Source organism: Vanacampus margaritifer, chromosome 5 (genome assembly GCF_051991255.1).
Source record: "Vanacampus margaritifer isolate UIUO_Vmar chromosome 5, RoL_Vmar_1.0, whole genome shotgun sequence".
Taxonomy (NCBI): Eukaryota; Metazoa; Chordata; class Actinopteri; order Syngnathiformes; family Syngnathidae; genus Vanacampus; species Vanacampus margaritifer.
This window is the reverse complement of record NC_135436.1, coordinates 17,283,824-17,307,690: the sequence shown is the minus strand read 5'-3', so window position 1 is coordinate 17,307,690 and position 23,867 is coordinate 17,283,824. Positions and strand designations below refer to the sequence as shown.

Here is a 23,867-nt window from a genome sequence, read left to right as displayed (position 1 = left end):
CAATTCATGTAAACTTAAGAGTACAATATATAGAGATACCCGGATACCAATACCCAATATCGGTATCAGGCTGATACAGGCCTTACCGGTACCTCAAGGTATCATTACTTGCAATGGTGACAGATACCAGTATCGGCCGCCCTCTTGTGGCCATTTTATAATCAAGAAATAGAAATTAGAAGAATATAAATTGCCATTAATTTAATGCAATTTTAACAACCATATACACAGGACTATACAGTATTGGGAAATATAGGTCTTTCTTTAAAATTATCTGTCATTTTTTAATTATTATTTTATGTATCAAAAGTATGAGAAGTATCAATACTTAGTATCGGTATTGGTGACAAGAATTAAGTACTCTTATTGGTATTGGATTGAAAGAAGTGGTATCGAACGTCCTTAGTTATAAATGTTGTCATTGTGTATACAAAAAAAACCTCACTCCACATAAAAAAAGAGCACTTTTTGCCACAACTGTTATTTGTAAATACATTAGCTAAGTTTTATCATCCAAATGGGTATTTTATTAAATCTTTTTGGATTTTCATATCAAATAGATGACTAGCATTTTGAAATGCATTAATACATGAATATTTAAAAAAAAATACAGATATGAATTTTTTTTTTTTTAAAAAGTGTATATCCAACATTGTGAATCATACTATTTATTTATAGGTGACAAAGACTGTTTTCAATCTTGTTTTGTCATTCATAATAATTCAAATGTAAACTACTTCAAAAGCGCACTCACAGACACTGGCAAAGAGCCACGGTGGGAGATACTCACTCACACAAACATCCCCCTACGTGTTGGGGGAGTAAATGTAAAATGTTACCTCTATCTGCTTATCAAAGCATTAAAGGACTCCTTGACCTGACTGACAACAGATGAAGCACTCATTTGGTCACTAATGTTTCCTCCCTCTCCCACTTTAAGTTCATCATCACCTTCTTCTTCTCTCCCTACAAATTGTGGATTGTGAGAAAAGGTTGTCTGTACTTCTTATACTATTTGTTTTTCATAAAAGTTATATATTAATAAATTCTAGATTTAGCCACTTACCATCTTGCAAAATACAGTTAGTGTTTGATTTAAATGTTTTTTTTTCCTATCTTGGATTAGAACAGATTGGACAGAGTAGCTCTCCTTGTTTCCATGTACTCTCGAAAATGGAATCCAAATGCAATGTAAAGTGGAACTGGATGTGTGTATGTGTCTGTGTGTGGAATGTGCATGCATGTACATCCAAGACAGGGATCAGAGTCTCAGACTGAGAGGATGGTGGGGAGCCATTGCAGCCGCACGCAACCCACCCAGACATATGGACATATGCTATAGGGAGAATCAGCCTTAAGGCCGTGTTACATCTTGTGGTGTATGTAGAGGAGGATAAGGAGGAGTGGGTGCACTCAAGTCTGAGACTTAATTGCGTGATAAGGAGTGCATGTGCACGTGAGTGTGAGGACAGGCAGCTCTGCAAACTAATCTCTACATAACAGCACTGTGTATAATATTGGATTTGTGGATTTTGAGGGGGGAAAAAAATCTCAGGTCTCAGAAAAGATCAAGATGGCTTTATAGAAGGTAAAGAAGGATCTTGTGTGATGTCACACATGAAGGCAGTTATTAAGGATACGTGTCTTTTGTAAGGCTGGTTTTGATTTTTTCCCGCTTCAAATTTGATTCAATTCAATACAATATCGATTAGTTATGGCGCATCAATTCTTCTTAAATGTCAAGGACATGATAAAAACGCCACAAATATTAAATTTCAAAGTAACTGTTCAAATGATTTTATTTATTAATGAAAGTAACACGTGTTATAATCACTTAAGTGTTACGCAAACATTGCAAGGTTGAGATGAAAATATTTTCATAATCTAATTCAATAATTGTAAATATAAATTAAAAGGATTCTGATTCAGAAAAATTTAAAGATACAAAAAAAATCTACTTTTAAAATTCTATTTTCTTAAGAATTTATGGGGAAAAAGAAGAGATGTATAAAGTAATCAATTCATGGTTTTATGAATTAATATTGGCCTTGAAAAGGAAAATCGATTCGATATTAATTATTCGATTTTTTTAAACCCAGCCCTAGTATTTTGGGTCAATGGCAGGGCTGGACTGGCCATCTGGCAAAGTGGACAGATGCCCGGTGGGCTGGCCTCTTTTGGGTCGATGCAGTGCTTTTTCATGATTATTTTCCTACATTTTACCACAAGAAACTGGCCCACAATTTAGAAGATAATAAATATAGATAGCAAACTAAAACATCATCAATAAACATCAATGGCAGAACTATAAGAGCCAGGCTGGGCTGGGCCAGTCAAACTGCCAGGGCCGATTTTTTTGTGCCAGTACAGCCTTGGTCAGTGGTACAATTCTGTATGCCATTTATGCAAAAAACAACAACAAACAAACAAATGTGATCGGTAACTCTTTTGAAAATGAACACAGTCAACATTTGATGTGCTTCCTTCCATGTTGGTGATATTCATTAACACATAATAAATACCTCCACTAAAGCGATGTGTGAGGGCGGGAGAGCATCTGGACCCAAAAATGTATTGATTAGGTCTTCTTTGGCTTTATACGCCGCCACTCCATGAAACGCAGATCCGACTCCTCGGAGGATGTAATAATTCCTTGATCTAACCCACGTGTGGCAGCCAGTCATGCGAAGTCTAGACTGAAGTCCAGATGGGATCACTGAGTTGATCGGCTCACCCTGCTTTCACTGTCCAGTCAATACTGATTGGTTGCCTGTTTACCAGCCATCAGTTCATTGAAGCCTTGCAGCCACACAATTCCTCATATCAGTCCCACAGACTCCAAAACCTTTGAATCCCCGTCAAGATCCCCAAATGAAAGGGGCCAGATTGTTTGTGTGTAGGATGTGTTGCCACGACAACCGGCCACCCTTTGACTCCCACCTCCATCAAACATCAGTGTTCCCCACCTGTTGTGTTTTTGTGGCGCCAGCCCATTGCCTTGGAAACGCATGCAGACATATTTGAGGGGCAGTCTAAGGACAGCGAGCAGCAGCTGTGGAATCTCTCTGATCCTGCATGCAATCTGATCAGCGTGCCAGCGAGCCACTCAAGGGCAATTTGTTTTGTCGTGACCACATATACCGTGCTTACTCTTCCCTCGCTCTCTAACACGCAAGAACACGAGCATCCTTTTCCTTAATTTGTTTTGTCCATTCACCTGAATTTTGTATTTGTGGCGTGCGCGCAGCTAGTGTGCGTTTAAGCCTCATGCATGATTTGATGATCACCTTTTAACGCAACTCACCGCAAAACTGTTTTTTAGAGGTAATGGATGGCTGCAAATATTACTGATATATTTTTTTTCAAGCATTAGTCAACAGATGAGTGTGTCATTACAAACTCTGGCCTGGGTGACATTTTTGTCAGGGAGCTTCCTGGCCTATATTTGTGTCCGATTGGCAGGAGAGTATGAGCTCGTTGTTTCATCGGAAGGTGAAGAAAGACATGGATCATTCAACACAGGAGCAGACCAGACTGAAGTGATGGATTAGAGGTGTGTGTGTGTGTGTGTGTGTGTGTGGGGTGGATAGAGCAAGACGAGAGATGAAAGAGGAGATGATGAATGAGTGAAGGTCAAGAGAGCAAGAGAGCGGGATTGAAGTGATAGATGTGATACAGCTTGTTTTCATAAGGACTGTCTGCTTTACGCTTGGCCATGTGCGCCCACGTGTGACGTTAAGTGTGTAGTTTGTACCATTGGGACTGACTGTTGCGTGACACACTTTACAATCTATTCATGTGATCGATCACTTTTTTCCAATGCACTGCATGGTTAAAGTAATATTACCTTCAAAAGCTGAGCAGGCATTTTTATGCTACTGCTTATCCTGTTCGGGTTGCAGGTTTAGCTGGAGACTCACATGGCAAATCATTTTTTACATACATTTTGGCAATGCTTTTAGTCCTTCTTGATATACAAGTTCTGTGATGTGTTGGGGGAAATTGGAATACCATGCAAACTCCTCACACAAAAACCACAGTCAAGATTCTTGACTTAGGCAAACGTGCTCGTCATACACTCCAGCATGCCACTCCCACAAAAAAAAAAAAAACATTTTTGGTGGAACTCTAATCTGTTCCAGGATGTTGGTCGACCACGAATATATATTTTTTTCTCCAAGAAAATACAGCATTGGAATTACAAATAATCCAGTTTTGGTCCAAATTGTCACCATAAGAGAATCAAAATCTTTACTTGTCGTCATACAATATGTGACGACTGGCAAAAGGCTGTGTCAAAAAAATCAAAATTGAGAAATTCATATATTCGGGTTCTATCCTTAATTCCCTTTAAAATGGTATATAATACATAGATGTACCTGAAAATTTGACAAAGTTACAAGTTTAATGTTGGCAGGTTGAAATCCCTAGTTTTGAGAAGATCGTTCTATGTTGAAAACATAGAATGTTAAATAAATCAGGACACAGCATCTTTTGTTTGTTTCTGCCAAAACAACACAGAACTTCATCAGGGGGAAACAGTGGAAGGTCCCACACTGACCAAGTCATTCACCAGACATTAACCCAATAGAGCATGCATTTTAGCTCCTGTAGAGGAAACTGAAGGGAGAATTTTCCAGAAACAAACTAAAACTGAAAGAGGCTGCAGTAAAGGCTTGAAAAAGCATTTCAAACGAAGAATGCAACAGTCTGAAGTTAATGGGGCAGCAGGCTTGAATCAAATATTGCAAGTAAGGGTTGCAAAATTTTAATGTTATTCACTTCTAAATTCATTTAATAATGTATGTTTCAATAATTTTGCTCACTTAAAGTGGATCGTTTTAAGAGTGTCTGAGTGTCACATGTCTTGAGTTGTTTAACACATCTAAATGTAAATACCGTGAAATAAAGTGAGAAATTCTTTTGTCTCTTTTGATCTGAAACCCAAATGTCGGAAACAAAGGAATTGATGTTGCTGTTCCAATATTTTTGGGAGGCTGAAATACACAACTTTGACGGTTTGTAATATTGATGGACCGACCCAGAAGCATATGTTGTATTAGCTCTAGTGACAGTGCTCACGTTATTGTTTAGAATTTGAAAAATCATTGGCTCATTAGCGTCTGTCAATTAAAAAATTCTACTTACAACTTTACCTCGTACCATATCAACTTGTCAACAACAGTCTGCACACCTGTGTGTCTCACTTTTATGAGAAATTCTTCTACTGGATCTAATTACATGGATATTTTCTTTCTCGTCTCTGATTACGGCAGCGAAGACAGTGTGAAGATGAATGTTTGATTCCTGTGTGTGAATGTCATGCACAACAGCTGATTAACTGCTTTTACAGCCAGCTGACAGTTGCAGGTATGCACCCTTCTGCAAGCTATAATTTGAGTGCCACCGCGTGTATAGATTTATTGCGGCGATAAGTTAAATTCGGCACAGCCATCAAATTTCCTCTTTGAGACTGACAGATTATTTATTTATTTTTTTTACACAATCATTTTCTTAAGTAACTTTTTGGATAAATGAGACATGTCAGAGTAGTTTTAAAGCAACATACTTTTTTACTTTTGCCTGAATATTTTGTCAATAAGAAGCGCTCGCTACTTTTCCTCTGTTAAATTGAGCTACATTTTGCTTGCTATTTTTGTCTATTATTGCTTGTGTGGTCTGTTTGTTTTGGTTTGTCGGAGAGACTTCTGTCACAGACTGTTTCACCGTAACCAGTGGCAACGTTTACTCCAAACCTATCAAAGAGAGCCAGGCAGTCACACAAATCTTCTCCGGCCACGCTTACACGCAAACAGAATGTCTCATTAATGTGAAGCATAGCTTGGCAGGTCAATCTGTTTACCATAAAGGCTACGAAAAAGAACAGTCACTGTATGTCATGCGCTGTGTCTGTGTGAAAATGTCCACATTTCAGCTCCACTTTGAATTTGTACTGTGATTTGAAAAAATATATATTATATATTTTATTTTTGTCTATTTGAGGTTAATGCTCTAAAAAATTATCTGAAATTATCCATCTGGATTAGGCCTACTTGAGTAGTTTTTATTGAATACTTTTTGGGGGGTTGACTGGACTACTTGAATCATATCCTTCTAATAATATGCATACTTGAGTACATTTTGGGCTACTTTACCTACCAAGTATTTACCTGGAATTTTCTTTTCAACGCTTTTTTTTCTCATAATTGAGTCTTCCCCTTTTTAATGATCTCTCAGGACATTTATTTTGATAGTCAAATAGAATTTATTGTTATTGGAACGCATAAGGGTATTGAGTTTCTCAGTTCGTGTCACTGCCAAGACATGTCCTGTTTGCTGAAGATGAGACCATGGAACAGGAAACTCGTGTTTGTTTTCATTTGTTACTGAGGCAACCAAGTGTTTTTCCCTCATTGCTCAATCAAAAACATACATAAGGAACTGTGACTTCTGGTGCGGTCATATGGGAAATTTTTTGCAATGTACCCATTTGAGATGCTATAGATGTGTCGGCTATACTCCTATATATGTAGAACCTTTGACCAATTGAAATAAACAGTAGTTGTGATATGACAGGAGGGAATATATATATATGCTGTATTTTTTTTTTTTTTTAAACATGCAAAATCGAATCCCAATGTGACATGAGGAACAAAGCAAGGAAGAGGAAGACAGATAGCTGGTGCCAGGCAGCTGTGTATCTCTGTGATGGCCAATTGTCGAACAGGATTATATAGGACTACAACTCAACTATTATTATGATTTATGGATTGGGAAGAAGTGACGCGTTTCAGTTTAGTTCAACCGAATAAAATGTACAAATCACTGCACGTATGACGAAGATGGACCGCGAAAACAGGCTGCGTGTTTGTGACCTCAGACATGCAAGCGCTCTCACTCCGTATCTTCATTGCGTGTGGCTGCAAGGTCATCGGGCTAGACAGCCAGCAACACACACACACACACACACGCACACACACACACACACACACACACACACACACACAACAAACACATTAACTGATCATGTCGCCCGAGAGGGGATTAGAGTGGGGAAGCGAACATTGTTAAAGGGTAAGGTTGAAGTCTCTCTACTCCACATATTGTCATGGCACGCAGAGTTTGAGTTAAAACTGATTTCCAATTTACTTTCTCAAGAGCGAGGCAGCAGCTGCACATAAAAGAAAGAAAAACGCAGGCCCGCACATGCACGCAGAACATTCACTTTGCATTTTCACCACTAAGAGGATCTTAAAATCGCTCACGTAAATTGCTTTGCACGGAACTCATCCATCATAGATGTTCATTGCAAAAACAGAAGAACTATTGTCATGTGCAGAATGATTTCTTCAACTTTTTTGTGGATCCCAGCGGGGTGATTCAAAGTGAAGTTTGATATATCCCACATTGAGATGTAGGAAGTATTTTTCAATGACCCTTGCTGAATTCAGAACATTGTTTTCCTGCCATTCACAGCCGGAAAGATACATGACTTCTCCTCAGGCCAAGTCAAAAATGAATATGTAGTGGAAGTTGGCATACAAGTGTCAGTACTGAAAAACAAACAAAATAGAATAAAACACTACCTCAACTTTAATAGATACACAATGTGTATGTTACTGTTGTAGTTAGGACCACACCAACCAAGACTATACAGAGAGAATACAGAGAGACTAGAGATTATCAAGATCGAGATAAGACCAAGACTTTTTGGAGGCCAAGACTGAGACAAGACCAAGACATTTTGGGGGTCAAAACAAGACCAATACTTTTTGGAGGTCGAGACTGAGACAAGACCAAGACTTTTTGGAGGTCAAAAACGAGACAAGACCAAGACTTTTGGAGGTTTAGACCGAGACCCTACCAAGACTTTTTTGGGAAGTCAAGTCTGAGACAGACCAAGACTTTTTGGAGGTCAAAAACGAGACAAGACCAAGACTTTTGGAGGTTTAGACCGAGACCCTACCAAGACTTTTTTGGGAAGTCAAGTCTGAGACAGACCAAGACTTTTTAGAGGTCGAGACAGCAACAAGACCAAGACTTTTTGGAGGTCAAAAACGAGACAAGACCAAGACTTTTGGAGGTTTAGACCGAGACCCTACCAAGACTTTTTTGGGAAGTCAAGTCTGAGACAGACCAAGACTTTTTAGAGGTTGAGACAGCAACAAGACCAAGACTTTTTGGAGGTCAAAAACGAGACAAGACCAAGACTTTTGGAGGTTTAGACCGAAACCCTACCAAGACTTTTTTGGGAAGTCAAGTCTGAGACAAACCAAGACTTTTTAGAGGTCGAGACAGCAACAAGACCAAGACTTTTTGGAGGTCAAAAACGAGACAAGACCAAGACTTTTGGAGGTTTAGACCGAGACCCTACCAAGACTTTTTTGGAAAGTCAAGTCTAAGACAGACCAAGACTTTTTAGAGGTCGAGACAGCAACAAGAGCAAGACTTTTTGGAGGTCAAAAACGAGACAAGACCAAGACTTTTGGAGGTTTAGACCGAGACCCTACCAAGACTTTTTTGGGAATTCAAGTCTGAGACAGACCAAGACTTTTTAGAGGTCGAGACAGCAACAAGACCAAGACTTTTTGGAGGTCAAAAACGAGACAAGACCAAGACTTTTGGAGGTTTAGACCGAGACCCTACCAAGACTTTTTTGGGAAGTCAAGTCTGAGACAGACCAAGACTTTTTAGAGGTTGAGACAGCAACAAGACCAAGACTTTTTGGAGGTCAAAAACGAGACAAGACCAAGACTTTTGGAGGTTTAGACCGAGACCCTACCAAGACTTTTTTGGGAAGTCAAGTCTGAGACAGACCAAGACTTTTTAGAGGTCGAGACAGCAACAAGACCAAGACTTTTTGGAGGTCAAAAACGAGACAAGACCAAGACTTTTGGAGGTTTAGACCGAGACCCTACCAAGACTTTTTTGGGAAGTCAAGTCTGAGACAGACCAAGACTTTTTGGAGGTCGAGACAGCAACAAGAGCAAGACTTTTTGGAGGTCAAAAACGAGACAAGACCAAGACTTTTGGAGGTTTAGACCGAGACCCTACCAAGACTTTTTTGGGAAGTCAAGTCTGAGACAGACCAAGACTTTTTAGAGGTCGAGACAGTAACAAGACCAAGACTTTTTGGAGGTCAAAAACAAGACAAGACCAAGACTTTTGGAGGTTTAGACCGAGACCCTACCAAGACTTTTTTGGGAAGTCAAGTCTGAGACAGACCAAGACTTTTTAGAGGTCGAGACAGCAACAAGACCAAGACTTTTTGGAGGTCAAAAACGAGACAAGACCAAGACTTTTGGAGGTTTAGACCGAGACCCTACCAAGACTTTTTGGGGAGGTCAAGACTGAGATAGACCAAGACTTTTTAGAGGTCGAGACCAAGACAAGACCAAGACTTTTTGGAGGTTGCTACAGAGACCCTACCAAGACATTTTGGAGGTCGAAACTACAACGAGACCAAGACTTTTGGAGGTCAAGCCTGTATATTAAAAAAAAAATAAAAACAGAACAAAATGACTAGTATCTTTTTTTAAAAAATACGTCTGCAAAAAATAGTAAAAAATATGTCAGCAATGAATGTCCATGTTTTTTTAATTACTGTACAAAATATTTTGATGTAAATATCGACTTTAAAGCAACACTAAGGAACTTCCATTTTACGTTGATTATGGACAGAAGAGGTAATGTTATGCCTGAAGAAAGACCGCATTTGCCATGACGACAAGCAAATTGCGTCGTTTTTTAGCTCACACCAGCAAGTGAAAGCCGGGCCAATGTTGATCTTTGGCTGGCCTTTTACCCGGCCTGGTAGCTTCCCTTTTTCATTTTTCTTTTTTGTCTCCTCAGACAAAACCTTTCAGTTGCTTTAGAGCTTCTGCCAGGAAAGCAGTGATTGTGAGTTGACATTCAAATTGACTTCCGTCTTTGTAACGAATGGGGAAAGGGGGAAGTGACAAATGCCATAAAGCAGTTAGCACATTTGTAGTTTTTTGGGGGGTTTTGTATTAATTTTTTCCTTTCAGACACATTATAACAGGTTTCATCGATCACATCAAATCATTTGCAACATTGACATTCATTTTGTGTGTCAGTGTTCCTATCATACTCCTCAAAGTTGCTTAGTGCCAGTAAAAATGATACAGAGCCCCTCAGGCCATGGCAAAGGTACCAATTCAACTAGTTTTAAATTAAGGTTGAAAAGTTCCTTAGTGCTGCTTGAATGGTGAAATCCGACTTAAGTCGAAATTTGTGTTACATCGCCAGGGTAGAAACGGAACTCCGCCGTAACTCGAGGACTCCCCGTATTCTCTTTTCACCGCCGCCTTTTACCATAGCTTTCCTAAACATTCAGTTTCTGAATTGTTTTGCCTTAAGATTATTTATATTGGTGCAGACCCTTATTTAGATTTTTCTGAACATGAAAATCAGGTGAAAAGTAAAAAGTTCAGACTGAGCAATATTGCGCACTTTTTCTCCCCAGGGAGCAGACACGTCAGAGAGAGGAGCAGCTGTACCAGAAAGAGGACCTGAAAGGGAGTACAGAGAAAAGCAGATCAGGTATATATTTGTTTTGTCTTCTGTTGTGTATCAAATGACTTATTTCCCTCAATCGTTTTTTTTTTCTTCCTAATTTCCTACAAGCTAATTAGATCCCTGTCATTTCCCTGCAAATCATCTGCTTCCTCTACTTCACCGCTCCTCTTCATCTCCTTCCTCGCAGACAGATGGGAGCGGAAGGGTGGAGCGGGAGGAGGTGGGGCGGGGGTGTTAAAGTCAGCTGAGATCTACTCTTGGATCACTGAAGGAGATCATGGCCTCTATGAAGTGCCAGTGAGAAGAGAGTCCTCTGTGAGGCGTGCGCAACAGATGGAAGCACTTCTTTCGTTGGCGGAGAGTCATGTTTCTCACACTCCACTGTGCACAGATGCGTGCACGTCAATAAGCAGAGAGCTCCACGCCGGTATGCGAGGAGACACACATCCACCCGCATGTGTGCACCCACACAGAGGCTCTCTCTCATCTTTCCCTGCAGGCGTCGGAGGGATGCGGGGTGTTGTATTTGTTCACATGGTGTCTGCCGCTATTCTTTTTCTAAGCCACTGATGTGTTCAATTAAACTGATTTATTTCTCAGCTCAGCAGTCCGTGATCCCTCGCACCCTCTGGCAATCTATACAAAGCAACATGTGATCATACTCAAGAGTAATGGCACAAAGGCTGTGGGGCATCCCCCCTATAGTTGAGCTCATTTAAAGCTGTACAGTGCTTTTCACCAAACGCTAGATTAGAGACTGTGAAAGGATAATGTGGCTTTGGGTACAAAACAACTGCATAATCAACATGCCTTAATAAACCCACTTCTTCAAGTGCTTCAATTAGATTTGAACGTCTTCAAACCTCTAACCCACATAATGTCCATTCATTTGCTAAAACCAAACTGTGTCGTAAAAACTACACTGCTTTTTATGAGTTGACCAATATGCGCACCTATGCATACACTTTCTTTAATAGTTAAATAGGAAATGTGATATTTTTGTGTAATGCTGAATTTTACTTTGGTTTGTTAAAGTTAAAGTCAACCAAAAACATCCACTAGTCTAAACATGGCATTCTGATTAATATTGGGTTTGAGGAATATGAATAAAGCAAAATCCACCCGTTTTTATCTATCTCAGGGGGCGGCCATTTTGCCACTTGCTATCAACCCGTTTTCTGAGTTTGTTCATCATGTGAGCCGTGTTACCTGAGTAACTGTGATGTCATTTTCAGTCGATAGAAAGTGTCAAAATGGCGTCCCCTGAGATGGATAAAAATGAGTGGATTTTGCTGCTTAATTCGTATTCCAAAAACACAATATTAATCAGAATTCCGTGTTCTGACTAGTTAGGCTGCATTGCACGTGTCATTGTAAAGATATTTTTTTGCACCCTCCAGAAGCCGTTTTGCTAACCTGGCAATAGCCAGATTGACATTGTGATTCACTCAAGGAAGTTCTCCACAATATCAATCTGGGTCTGCCTCTCGATGATTTGCTCGGGAAAGACGGGACATTCTGTACAATACTTTGAGCTGATTGGATGATGCAACATTGTTTGTACGTTTGTTTTGACCAGTCACGGCCACGGATGAATACAACGTCTTCGTTCTCGAAGAAGAGGCGGGTGGGGAAAGCACGAACATCATACCAGCTAAAAATGCACAAAGCGCTTCTCGCTGTTCAACATTCAACAAGGAAATGGTGAGTAATTCTGCAAGAACAGAATTAAGCGTACATTTGTCCATGTTAGGTTTGTTTGTTTGCCCCGGCGTCTACGCTGGCTTCCTGGTTTTGTCACAGCTGCATGTCCCGCCCCAAACACAATCTCGCTCTGAACAGGCTCGGTACAAGATGTATTCTCGGGAGTTTGTGAACTCACAAATACCGCAAAAATTAATCTTGCAGAGCAAGGTTGCCGTTTTACAATCAGAAAATTGAGAAATTGAAAATTGCTCTCAGCTCTCTTTAAAATCAGCGTGTGAGAGATGTACCGCCTTTGACATTGCGCACACAGAAACAGATTTGCTGGCGTCTAAACTCACGTTACTGACACCATCTGCGCCACAACTTAGACCTGTTTCCATCTGGTCTAAAGTTGAATCTTCTAAACAAAATGTACTAGCTCTGCCAAAAAGCCTAGCATGGCGTTGCGTGGTCTGCTAAATTCCACAACACACCAAATTAGGTTTCCACCAGCACGAAGATCAAGATGCACCAGTTTTTACATCCGAGCGCATGTGCACTGTCAAACTAGAGCCCAAGGAATAAGTAACACATTACATAAAAAGTCATGTGCTAAATGGAAGATGTTGAGACCTTAATCAATCAATCAATCAATCAAATCTTAATCATCTTTCTTGTCTGCATCGCTTCTGAATTCCAAGCCTCTGAGACGAGTCACGGGGTGTCAGATGATGTCAGCAGTGATTCTTGTTAATAGTTGATTCATAACCAATTAAAGCTATTTAAATTTGGCTTTTTGGGTTTTATGGTTAAAACGTGAACATCATTTTCCGTGCAGTCATCCCTCTTTGTCTCGACGCACACAAAGATTGAATCAGCATAAAGCAGATAAAAAAGAATGTGCCTCTTGATGAGGTGGCAGCCGCACACACACACACACACTTGCCTGCCCTTAAAAGCAGCCTGCCGTGTGAGCAAATGAGAGAGTGCTCCCAGATTTTCCCATCATTCCTCCCTGTAATCCCCCCAGACCTCCTTCTGAGGGCTGAATTTGCACGATCGCACTCTTCAGGGGTCAAGCACACGCACAGACACACATGCGAACACAAACACATGCATGCTTGCAGGCTTGACACTTTGTTTTGTATATTGAATATGAAAAAAAATGGAATTACTGTATATGTTATAACTGTTCATACAAATACGCACAAATCCCTGTCTCAGTTTTTGTCACACAGAAAGAAAAATTGTGATGTCAAGAACAGTTTCTCATGTACAATGTTGACCTGGAGCTACCATTTTGAATTTTCTTTCAAATTCGGCCCCACTTTGGGCCCATTATTATGGTCACAAAGAACTCCTCCTAGAGATTTTACTTGATTGTCTTGATACTGTGGGTGTTTCAAGGAAAGCTGTTCAAGAGCTTTTTTAATGCTGTTGCCATGGCGATGCGCTGTTTGGCATAAAAAATTATTCCACTTTTGGTGGTCTAAACATGCTTGAAAACTTGTGAAATTTTGAACACATCACGCCTGGCAAAAAAAAACACGAAATACAAATGTAATTGTGCCATTTTCGGAAAAAAATTGAAGTCCAAGGAGTCCCAACGTGCAAGTATCCTAATGAGTGGTTGCAAATATTTAACCCTTGAGAACCCAAGAACCCTTTTCTTCTTTGGAAAATTATGAATTATACATTAAATGACTGCTATAAGTTCACTGAACACCAAAATATATGTTTTTTCAATTTTAACCCTTTATTCCCTATAATTTAGGATTAGGGCGAAATTTGACCCTTTGGGATTTAGGGGTATCATTTCGAAAAATCAGAATAACAAAAACTGTCAGTAAACTATTTAGAATTTAAGAAAATAATCAATCAAATACACAGCTACATTGAACAATATAATTTTTTTGTTTTATTTGTTGCATTTTAGCCATCTTGTCACCACCACTCTGACTCATGTAAGTGCAATATTCATCCACTAGATGGCCCCATGCAGGGGTCAGAAGTGGCACTCTGGACTTTTGAAGTTAAATTTGTAAAAAAAAAAAAGTCTTTGTTATTTGAGTAGCAGAATGTATAGGGGCCAAATTTGACCCCGTGGGTTCTCCAGGGTTAATGTTCCAATATTATTATTATTATTTTATCTTGAGTAAAATTGTTGGCCAATTTTAGGCTACTCAATCTACCTTTGGTCATGCCATGTGGGAAGATGTGCACACCACACCATTAGCTTTCCATCATATCTAAAACACATTTAGTGTGTCATCTATTTAGACTCCTGGGCTGGTCTTGAGAGAATCTTTTTAACTGCCCTTTTTTCGGCCACTTTCCACATCTCTCAGCAAGTCTGGAACACATTTAAATGAGCTTTAGGACTCAAAATTGCAACTGTTATGAGTGCATTCATGCATAAATTTAATACAAGTGTGTGTGTGCGCGCGTGTGCGTGTCTGTGTGCGTGTCTGTGTGCGTGCGTGTGTGAGTGTGTGTGTGTGTAGTGAGTAGACTGATGTGATTAGCCAGAGCCAGTGGAGTGAATAATATGTCTGCCCCGACTTGGATGCAATAGAATGTAGATACTGTTTTTTGTTATACTTAAATGTCAATGCAATATCCAATTCCTATATGAACCTAATTTAGGCAATTGACTAACTGATGCTGACATGAACTTGCAGCATTTTCCGATTCTACTCATCTCAAGTAGACTCGGATGTGTCTATAATGTCATTTTCTTCAGACATGTAAATGAATCGATAAGGTTTAACTTCATCTCAACCCCAACTGTGGTTTTGGTTTTGTTCCTCTGACTGCTGTTTTATTTTAAGCTTCAATTTCTTCTTTTTTTCCCCCACCATAAAGTTGGCTGGGTTTTCCTATTATTTTGTTCAAAACTGACTTTTCTGAGAGGATCCTCAAGAAATAGGCGTATGTGTGAATATTATCATGCACATGAAGTCGTTTCTTGAAGCTTGTTGCAGTGAAGACGGATGTGCATGTTGTATGGTCTCATGTGGGTATCTTAAGGCATTTCGTGCAGATCAGTAATGGTTTTAAAAACAGATGGAAGTCGTATCAAGCGAGGGAATTGGTTATTTACTCCTGGGGCAATTGCTATTTGAGTCTGGTTGCAAATATTGCTATTGACAAGATGGCACATTCTTCCTCCCATCACAGTGCTTTTGATCTCTTATTTTTGTTTAGTTGTTATAACCTCATTTAGTTTCAAGAAAGTCATTTACTGTGCACAGTCTTTTAAGCATAGAATGTGAATGGATTTAAAAAATTTATTTTCAGGAAAATATATTGATAGTCTCATGGAAGAGCTGTTGCCCAGATGGGCCACAAACTTCTAGCTATCATATAACGTAATTATGACACACAGTAGGAATATTGTGAAAGACAGAAATTAAACAAATAATACGTTGCAACTTGCAAGGTCAAATTGTTGCCAAAACCTTCATTAACTTTGCTGTGCTTATTGACAATTCCGAACATCCGGGCATTTCCACAATGCAGCCCTTCATTTCCCATGGCGTATTGTATTGCTTTTGCTTGTGACAATCATACAAACCAGGAATGTTGTTATGGTAGCCAAACAACATTTTTATCACATTTTCAAATCAAAACAATCCTCACAAATTAAATTACAACAATCCAAAGTCCAATAAAGCGGAGAACATCGCCTCGCTGAGGAGCAAAATGCTGCATTTGAGGAAAGTGGGAAAACAGATTTACCCCATGACGCATACAAGACATATGTTCACGTGACACAACGTGATCTGAAATGACGGCGTTAACCAGAACAACAAACAATTTGGAATCGGAACATTTGCCCCAAACGCTTTAAGGGCGAAACTGAGACACTCCGAGTGGGATCGATCCGACTTCAAACGCAGCATAAGACCGCCATTTTGACTTGTGACGTCATTTCGGGATTGTCAATAGGCCTAATTTTCTGACAGTAAGTGTTCTTATGTATTGAAAGTAAAAGTTTTTCTTATGATTGTATTTTTATTTATTTACTTGAGTAACATAGTGTCATGTTTATTTTCAGTCTTGTTTAGTCCGGTCATGTTTAGCTTCTGTTTTCCTTGTGTGTTCCCCTTGTCTTGTCATTTCCTGTTTTAGTTTGAAAATTGACTCCTCTCGTTTCTGGTCACTTGCCCTTCCTCGTGTGGTGTGTGTGTCAACCCTGATTCATGATTGTTTCCCCATTACCCTCGTGTGTCATCCAATCAGTGCCCTCAGCCAGGTGTGTCTTGTTATGTCATTAGTGTTGGTGTATTTAGTCGGCTGTCTCCCCCCTGTCTGTGTTGCAGATGTTGCTGCCATTGTCGTAAGTCTTTTGCCACGTCACGCTGACCTTTTTGCCTTGTCAGGAACCTTGTCATGCTGTTTGTTTTGCCTAAGTTGTGTTTTGCCATGTATAGATTCATGTTTTGTTAGTTCCATTTATTTTGTACTTTGAGGATAGCTTTTTTGATCAGAAATTAAAACCTTCTTTGGACTACACCTCGGCCTCCTCGCTCTGCCTTCCCGCATCTGGGTCCTAAAGCCCCATCAAGCCAAGCCATTTCAAAATAAAATACTGCCCACGGTTAATGTTGGACAGGGAGTTTTTGAATGTCTATTTCTGTCTATCTAGTCACAAGAGACACTTCATCCTATCAGTAGTGTCTTCCCAATGTATGAAAACAATTCTTGCTTCCATCCATTTTAATTGTCAGTACAATAGGAGATTCTCGTGTGTATGAGTTTAGAGGGGGCGGGTAAATTGTGTGTCTGGCTCTGGACAGGCAGGACTTTTCTTCCGCTTTCGACTCCACAGATCTGCCTTCCATTATTTGAACAGATTGGCCACTTTTCTTTCACTGCCAAGAATCATTGAGGTGGTTTCATATCACCACTATGAGTTAAAATTGAACCAAAATAGAGAGTGAGAATAAAGCAGAGCAGCACTGCGAGTTGTTTTGACGCGGACCCATAATTAGCGCGCTTGCGCATAAAATAGCAAAGCGTGTGTTTCTCTCCCTTGACTTCCAAATGACCTTGATTCAGCTGCACAAACACATTTCACCCCACAGACAGCCCCACTCTGTCATCAAATATTTCAGTCAAGGTGATCAACGGGAAACTAAACACGGTTGTCAGATACAAACATTGGCACAGTCCTATTTTATTATTATCTCTGACATGAATCGAATATAAAGTGTTTGCCGGGGGGCCATTTATTGTGTCAAGTTATTGTTCAATCTGGGTTTCCTGACCTACACCCGCGGAACAGGAAGCGGTCACTGGGGTACCCAGTTTAAACACACCCAGCAGCTGTGTACATACACACGCACGCACGCGAGAGAGCGGGAGGATATAAACACACGCAGCCCGACCGTGCTGCTCACACGCACATTCTCCCCATAAAGAGGAAGTGTTGTTTTCTCATTTGATGCGACTCACGCAAACGGAGCCTTTTTAAACGGTGTCACAAAACCGCAAGCATAACACACGCACATGCGCGTGCAAATACTCACACGCCAATTAGTCGTTTTCTCTCTCCTTTGACACCCGCTCCTGTTGTCTTTGCCACACTTGCATGCGTACAGTAAATGTGCACATGCAGATGAACAAATGCACTAATGACTAAACATCCACAGTAAAAGTTTGGATGTTTTTGACTGGGACTTTCAAATGTCACCCATTAAATAAATGATTATTGTTCCAAAGCATTTTAACAAGGCCAGTCACTCGTGATTTTTATAATCAGCTATAAAAGTTACACCACCGTCCTGCCTTGTTTGTTGTTTTTGTTGTGTGATATCCTGTTTACGCTCCCACAAAGCCTAGAGGCACACTTTTTAGCTGTGTGACAGCTGCTTTTTGCTGAATGACCATAACGCTTTACACACTGCCGGCCTGGCATTCATGTGTGGACACGCCGACGACTGCAGTTAAGCTTTTATCGTTGTGTAGTTGACTGCAGCCCTGGAAAAGTAGCGTGCCCAGAATGCATTGCAGGAGGAGAGAGAGCAGCCTCACAAGGAGGCGGAGCTACAGCTGACAATTCACAAGATAAACAATCAGTCGTTGCTGATTTGAATGGGAATGAGGGGAGCCGCTTCGATTGGCCGGAAGTTGGCTGCGTTCCATCCCACAATGGCACAAGCAGCCCCTTCTACCTGTAACAAGTTGAGGTAAATGCAAAAGAAAGAACATTCTAGGGCTGGGTGATAATTCTTGTGCAAAATGTTCAGACAATAATATTTTATACTAATTCTAAATTAGTTTTAAAGGTACATTGTGCCATTTAAAAAGGTAATATTAAAGTTTTTTTTTACATCATGCATGCTCCACCAATGCCCAGATGAATACGAAGAGCCCTGACTGTTTTACTCTGACTGCACCTATCAGCTTTTATCTTCCCTTTGTAGTAGAGTGTGCGGACACCCACACTCCACAGTTTCTTTGGGGAGGGGGGGAGTGGTGGAGAGTGATGTCATGTGCGTCTCCGTGGCGTTGTGCTAGCATTAGCCTGCGATGTTAGTTAGCATACGACACTGCACGCATGAGGTGCTAACTTTCCACAGTTGGGATGCTGCAGTTATGCTCTGGGCCAGAGGTGGCAGTCGCCATAGTAAAAAAAAGTGACAAACTGCACAAAGATCCTTTAACATAAGCGTACCATTCATAGTTTATGCTTAAATGCCACAATTAAGTAGTTGGTAGCTAATGTAAACATGTCTTTGAAACCACCCATTCAGCATTCTGCCATTTGTGCAAAACTCAATATAACATTTTGAAGTAGAACAACAGTTTTTAATAATCCAGAAGACAAAATTCTATTTCATGATTTAGCAAATTTATAACAATTCGATTTTAAAAATAACGATTAATCGAATTAAATCGATTTATTGCCCAGCACAGTTAGACTTCGCTTTGCGCTAGACTTGCACACAAATAGGGCACCTGGAGTTGAATGAGTTTAGAGTAAGGAGTTCCCATGTTGTGTATCCGTTCTCGGCTTATTATAAATACACTGGTGTGATGCGTATTTGTGCAATAAATGTTCCATTGCGTCAATGGAATGCCTACAATAAAGGCACAGTGCCATTGTGTTTGTACCAAGAGAATAACCTGGAAGAAAGATGCAGGAAAAGACAAAAATTTGAGCCACAAAGACCCTGAACAGAAAACAAAATGAAACCTTGAAAAGGGAAATGAAAGCTAAGAACAATGAAGCAAAACGCACAAAAACATTGCTGGGAACTCTTTTGCTTTATTAGACTCTTCTGGCATTCATTTGAAGTACATGGGAAATACTGGAGTAAAATGTTTGTCATCTACACTAAATAGTCTCAACGGAAACGAATGCCCTTCATCAGTTTCACACAATATGTACGAACCATACTTTGTAGAGGACATTTGACTGTTCATGTCCAATATGTGACACAACTTAGACAAGTCTTTCTCTGTCCAGCTTGATGAGAAAGAGAGCGAAGTGAGAGAGGACCTGCAGGACACTTGTGAGGAGGAGAGGAGACTGGAAGAGGACTTATATCATGAGCTACAACTTTGCAAACAGCAGGTGGCACTACAGCTGTGTCAAGCGCGTACAGAGCTGCAGCAGATGGCAGAGAGAAACACAACCACTTGACGAGGTTAAAGAGAAAAATTGACATGTACGAGAACGCACGTAAATTCTCATTGACTGCCCTCCCCCCATTGCCATCTAACTCAGCCTGGCAGGCCCAAAAGGTCAGTCTGACTGCGGAGACAATCCCTGACCTTTAACCTCACATTGACATCAGTGCATATTGTATGTCTGCCTCGTGTGTTTTGTGCGTGTAAGCTGCGAGCGTGTATGATGTAAGCATCTGTACATATGAGCTGATTTTGCCATGTGTTTTTGTGTGCCGCCACTGGAATGTGTTTTACAGCACTGGATGTAAAGCAGTCTGCGTGTGACTTCCATCTAATAACCTTGTAATCCTGCTCTCACTAAGGTGCCCCTAATGATGTTCGTTTCTCCGTACGGCTCGACTGGCATGCACACGATCACACACATAGCACATGGCTGGATATTCGGCACGGGCAGGAAACAGCCTCGCACCCCCGCAGCCAAGTACAAGTGTGCGAAATGACGCGTGTGCACCTTTGCAATAACTACATATAATGCTTTCAAGTGTGACACATGGCATCTAAGCTACACGTAGCAACATATGCACATATGTGGAGTATTACAGGCCTATTAAATGAACCACGCAAAGAGAATGAGACTCATATACCGGATAGTGTTACACTGCATCATTGGGATTCCCCTCAAAGTAAGGAACAGATGTTGACATGGACAAGTCCATATGCGCTGTGCACACTAACATACAGATGCAAACCCAAACTGACTGATTAACAAGTAACAGTGTCATATTATGTCAAGGATTGTAAGAAAAAAAATAGTATTTCACAACCAACAGTTTTTTTTTTTTACAGCACTAGTGAGCAATAGTCTACACCAGGGATCAGTAATCTTTTCTGTCGAAACAGACATTTTAGGCCAAATAAATCACAACAACAAAATCTGGAGCCGCAAAACATACGAACATTGTGATGAAGGAAACAGTGTGTTAGTGTTCATCTCAATGTTCTGAGGGCCCACATGCTAATTAGAACTGCACCATAACAGGACATTTTGCAGCATCCAACACTTTGAGATTCATTTTCTTCTACCTTTTAATATATTTTTTATACTGTATACATTTTTAATTTTCATGTTTGGTTTTTCATACATTTTTAGATGTCCTGCCTTTCTGTCAGTTTGTTGACATTGTTGCAGTTTTATAGACATATTATGGTAATTTTCTGCCTTTTGTCTTCCTTTTTTGGACTCGTTATGGGTTTTTTTTTGACATTTATTTCCTGCCTTTTCTGCAATCAATTTCTGACATTTTTGTGGACCTTTTATTGTATTTTGGGGGATTTCTTCTTTACTTTTTTGACATTTTATGGTTACTTTTTGAACATTTTTTTCCTGCCTTTTCTCAAATCAATTTTCTGACACTTTTGACAGTTTTATGGCATTTTTCTGCTTTTCCTCTTCCTTTTTGGACATTTTTAAGGAAATTAAAAAAAAAAAATTCATCACCTTTTTGTGACTCTTTATCTAAATATTTAGACTGAAATTTTTGGAATATTAATTTTTTTTATCAATACATTTAAAAATTATTTATCTAAAAAATGTTATGTAATTAATAACATTAATTTAATTTAATAATTCTAAATATTATAATTACATTAATTTAAGATTTTAAGATTATTTTAAATGATATTATTGTTATTAATATTATATACAAGGATATATATACATACTGTGTGTATATATATATATATATATATATATATATATATATATATATATATATACACATATATATACACGCAGGGTTGCCATAGCAATGAGATCCTCTTCTCCAATTGTAACGCTCTTCTTTTAAGCACATGATACAGTACAGAACTTTATTGGAGTTATTGTTGGAGCATTCAAAAGTCGCATGTTTGTAATTAAACAAGCCAGTCAGCGGCGTTTATGACCATGTCCCATATTGGTTTGAAACACATGTAGTATTACGAGAAAAATATGACCTACAGAAACATTTTTATCTCTGACAAACTGTCACAAGATGATTTTTAGTTTGTAATCACACTTGATTTAGTGAGAGAAGCTTGGTGACTCCCATTTTTAAGATGTAAACAAAATGGTGTTTATTCCGACTTGACGATTCCTTCTTGTCAACCCACTGTAATTGTGGAGAGAGTTTGTTGTTTACATATACAGACACTTCGCTGGTGACCTTATGAAAGAAAAACAGGATGAGGAATTACTGAGAAAAATAGGGAAAAACATTCAGAAAAACAAGGGGACAAATATATTTTAAAAAAAAAAGATTCCGAAACAGAGCACCAGCTTCTGTTTTTCTGAGTAGTTTTTTATTTTATTTAATCTCTTTATTTTTAACACTGAACTCTAAGTGCATTTGTTACAGACTCACTAATGATGGACACTTTCCAGCATGCAATAAAATACACTTCCGTAAAAACTTAACTCTTAGCTTACTAAAATCATGTTTGTATACTCACATGCTCCATAAAATGATATACCTAGAATGATAGCATACAGTAAAAATAAAAATAAAAAGCATAAAACATTACCAATACTGTGTGTGTTACTAATTACGGAACATGTCTTACCTTAACTGAGCATAAGTCATATAGCTAGTTGAAGGTACGTTGGAGGTATGCGAGAAAGTGACCGCCATTAGTGAGTCTGCAACACTTGGAGTCAGATTTAAAAAAAAATAATAATAATAAATACTCACGCTCACTTTTCTGTTTTTTTATATATTTTATTTGTCCTGTTTTTCTGATTTTATTCAGTTTTTCTGAGTCATTTTTCTTCTTTTTCTGAATATTTCCCCGTTTTTCAGATTTTTTTTTAAATGACAGGAAAAAAATTCAGTAATACAGAAAAAAATATTCCGAAAAACAGAAAATTAAATTTAAAAAAAATACACAAAAAAAAACAAAGCTCCCCCAAAAATTTGTCAGAAAAACAAGAGTTTTTTTTCCCCCAAGTGAATGCAATACGCTTCCGTACAAACGTTATCTATTTATCCAATTGGATAATAAGGCTTTCTTTGATTTTATTGCAACTTATAAAGGATCCTGGAAACTTTACTGTACTCGGCTTTCAAAACACCCATCAAATAGAAAATGTCTTATTTTTAAGATGTTATGCTCCTCAATTGCAACATTTATTTTGCAAAAGACAAATGTTTTCTGTCTTTCTCCCAACAAGCTACAGAAGATGGAAGAGGGCACACTGCCCAGGCTGAAAGTGAGCGACACAGCGAGTGTCATCAAGCACAAGACGCGTTTGGCGGAGGGCAGGTCACTTTGATGGACATTTTCTGAGTGTGTTTCCTCCTTTCACTCACACACACACACAGGAAACATCATTAAGGCTGCATGTGGAGGAGGAGCATGATGTCCCACACGACCTGTGGCCACGGACAAAAGACACGCGCACACTGTATGCATTGTGTGTTGTTGACATCCTTCGCACTGACTAAGGTCTTTGCCTCCTCTCTTTTCTTCTCTCTCTACATTTGGGATGAATTGAGAGACAGGAGAGAAGAAAGTATAGAAACTCATTTCCCTTCTTGCGGGCACACATGGGAAGCCTTTTGGTTTTCACTCCCTGCGAGCTCACTCTAGCCGGGAGACTGCATGGACGTGTTGTCCCCACAGAGAGGAGGGACGGTAATGATTTTGTCCACTCACTGCCTCCTCTGTGCGGCAGAGTGTCGATCCGCCTGGACCACAATTGAACACAGGATGGGGGAGGTTTTGTTCCATTTAAAGTGCTTCAATAAAAGGGCAACATGATAAGGTAGTGAAGGAAGGTTTTTAATCATGGGGAGGTATTTACTGCTGGTTGACCACCCTTGAAGTTCATATTTGCACCAAAATGTTTTAAATATATCATATCATTTATTTTACATGTACATCATGGATAAAAATGCTGATGACTGTCACAAACTAGTTAATAAAAAAAAAAAGTTTCTGGACCTAGGTAGATTAATTTTGTC

General features: G+C 39.4%; 1 protein-coding gene across 9 annotated transcripts in view; it reads left to right on the top strand.

Annotated features, from left to right (window-relative positions):
* Positions 1-21,314, top strand: part of LOC144052706 (uncharacterized) — a 94,180-nt gene extending 72,866 nt beyond the window's left edge. For 8 of the 9 annotated variants that reach the window (XM_077567000.1, XM_077566996.1, XM_077567001.1 and 5 more), the window contains 3 exons: positions 10,487-10,563; positions 12,119-12,243; positions 19,703-21,314. In XM_077567000.1, coding sequence (XP_077423126.1) covers positions 10,487-10,563; positions 12,119-12,243; positions 19,703-19,879 — 379 coding nt within the window. In that variant the 3' untranslated portion in view covers positions 19,880-21,314. Of the gene's footprint in view, positions 1-10,486; positions 10,564-10,647; positions 10,745-12,118; positions 12,244-19,702 lie in introns of those variants that run through there. The other variant, XR_013294272.1, reaches the window with a different exon arrangement.
* The last annotated feature ends 2,553 nt before the right edge of the window (positions 21,315-23,867 follow it).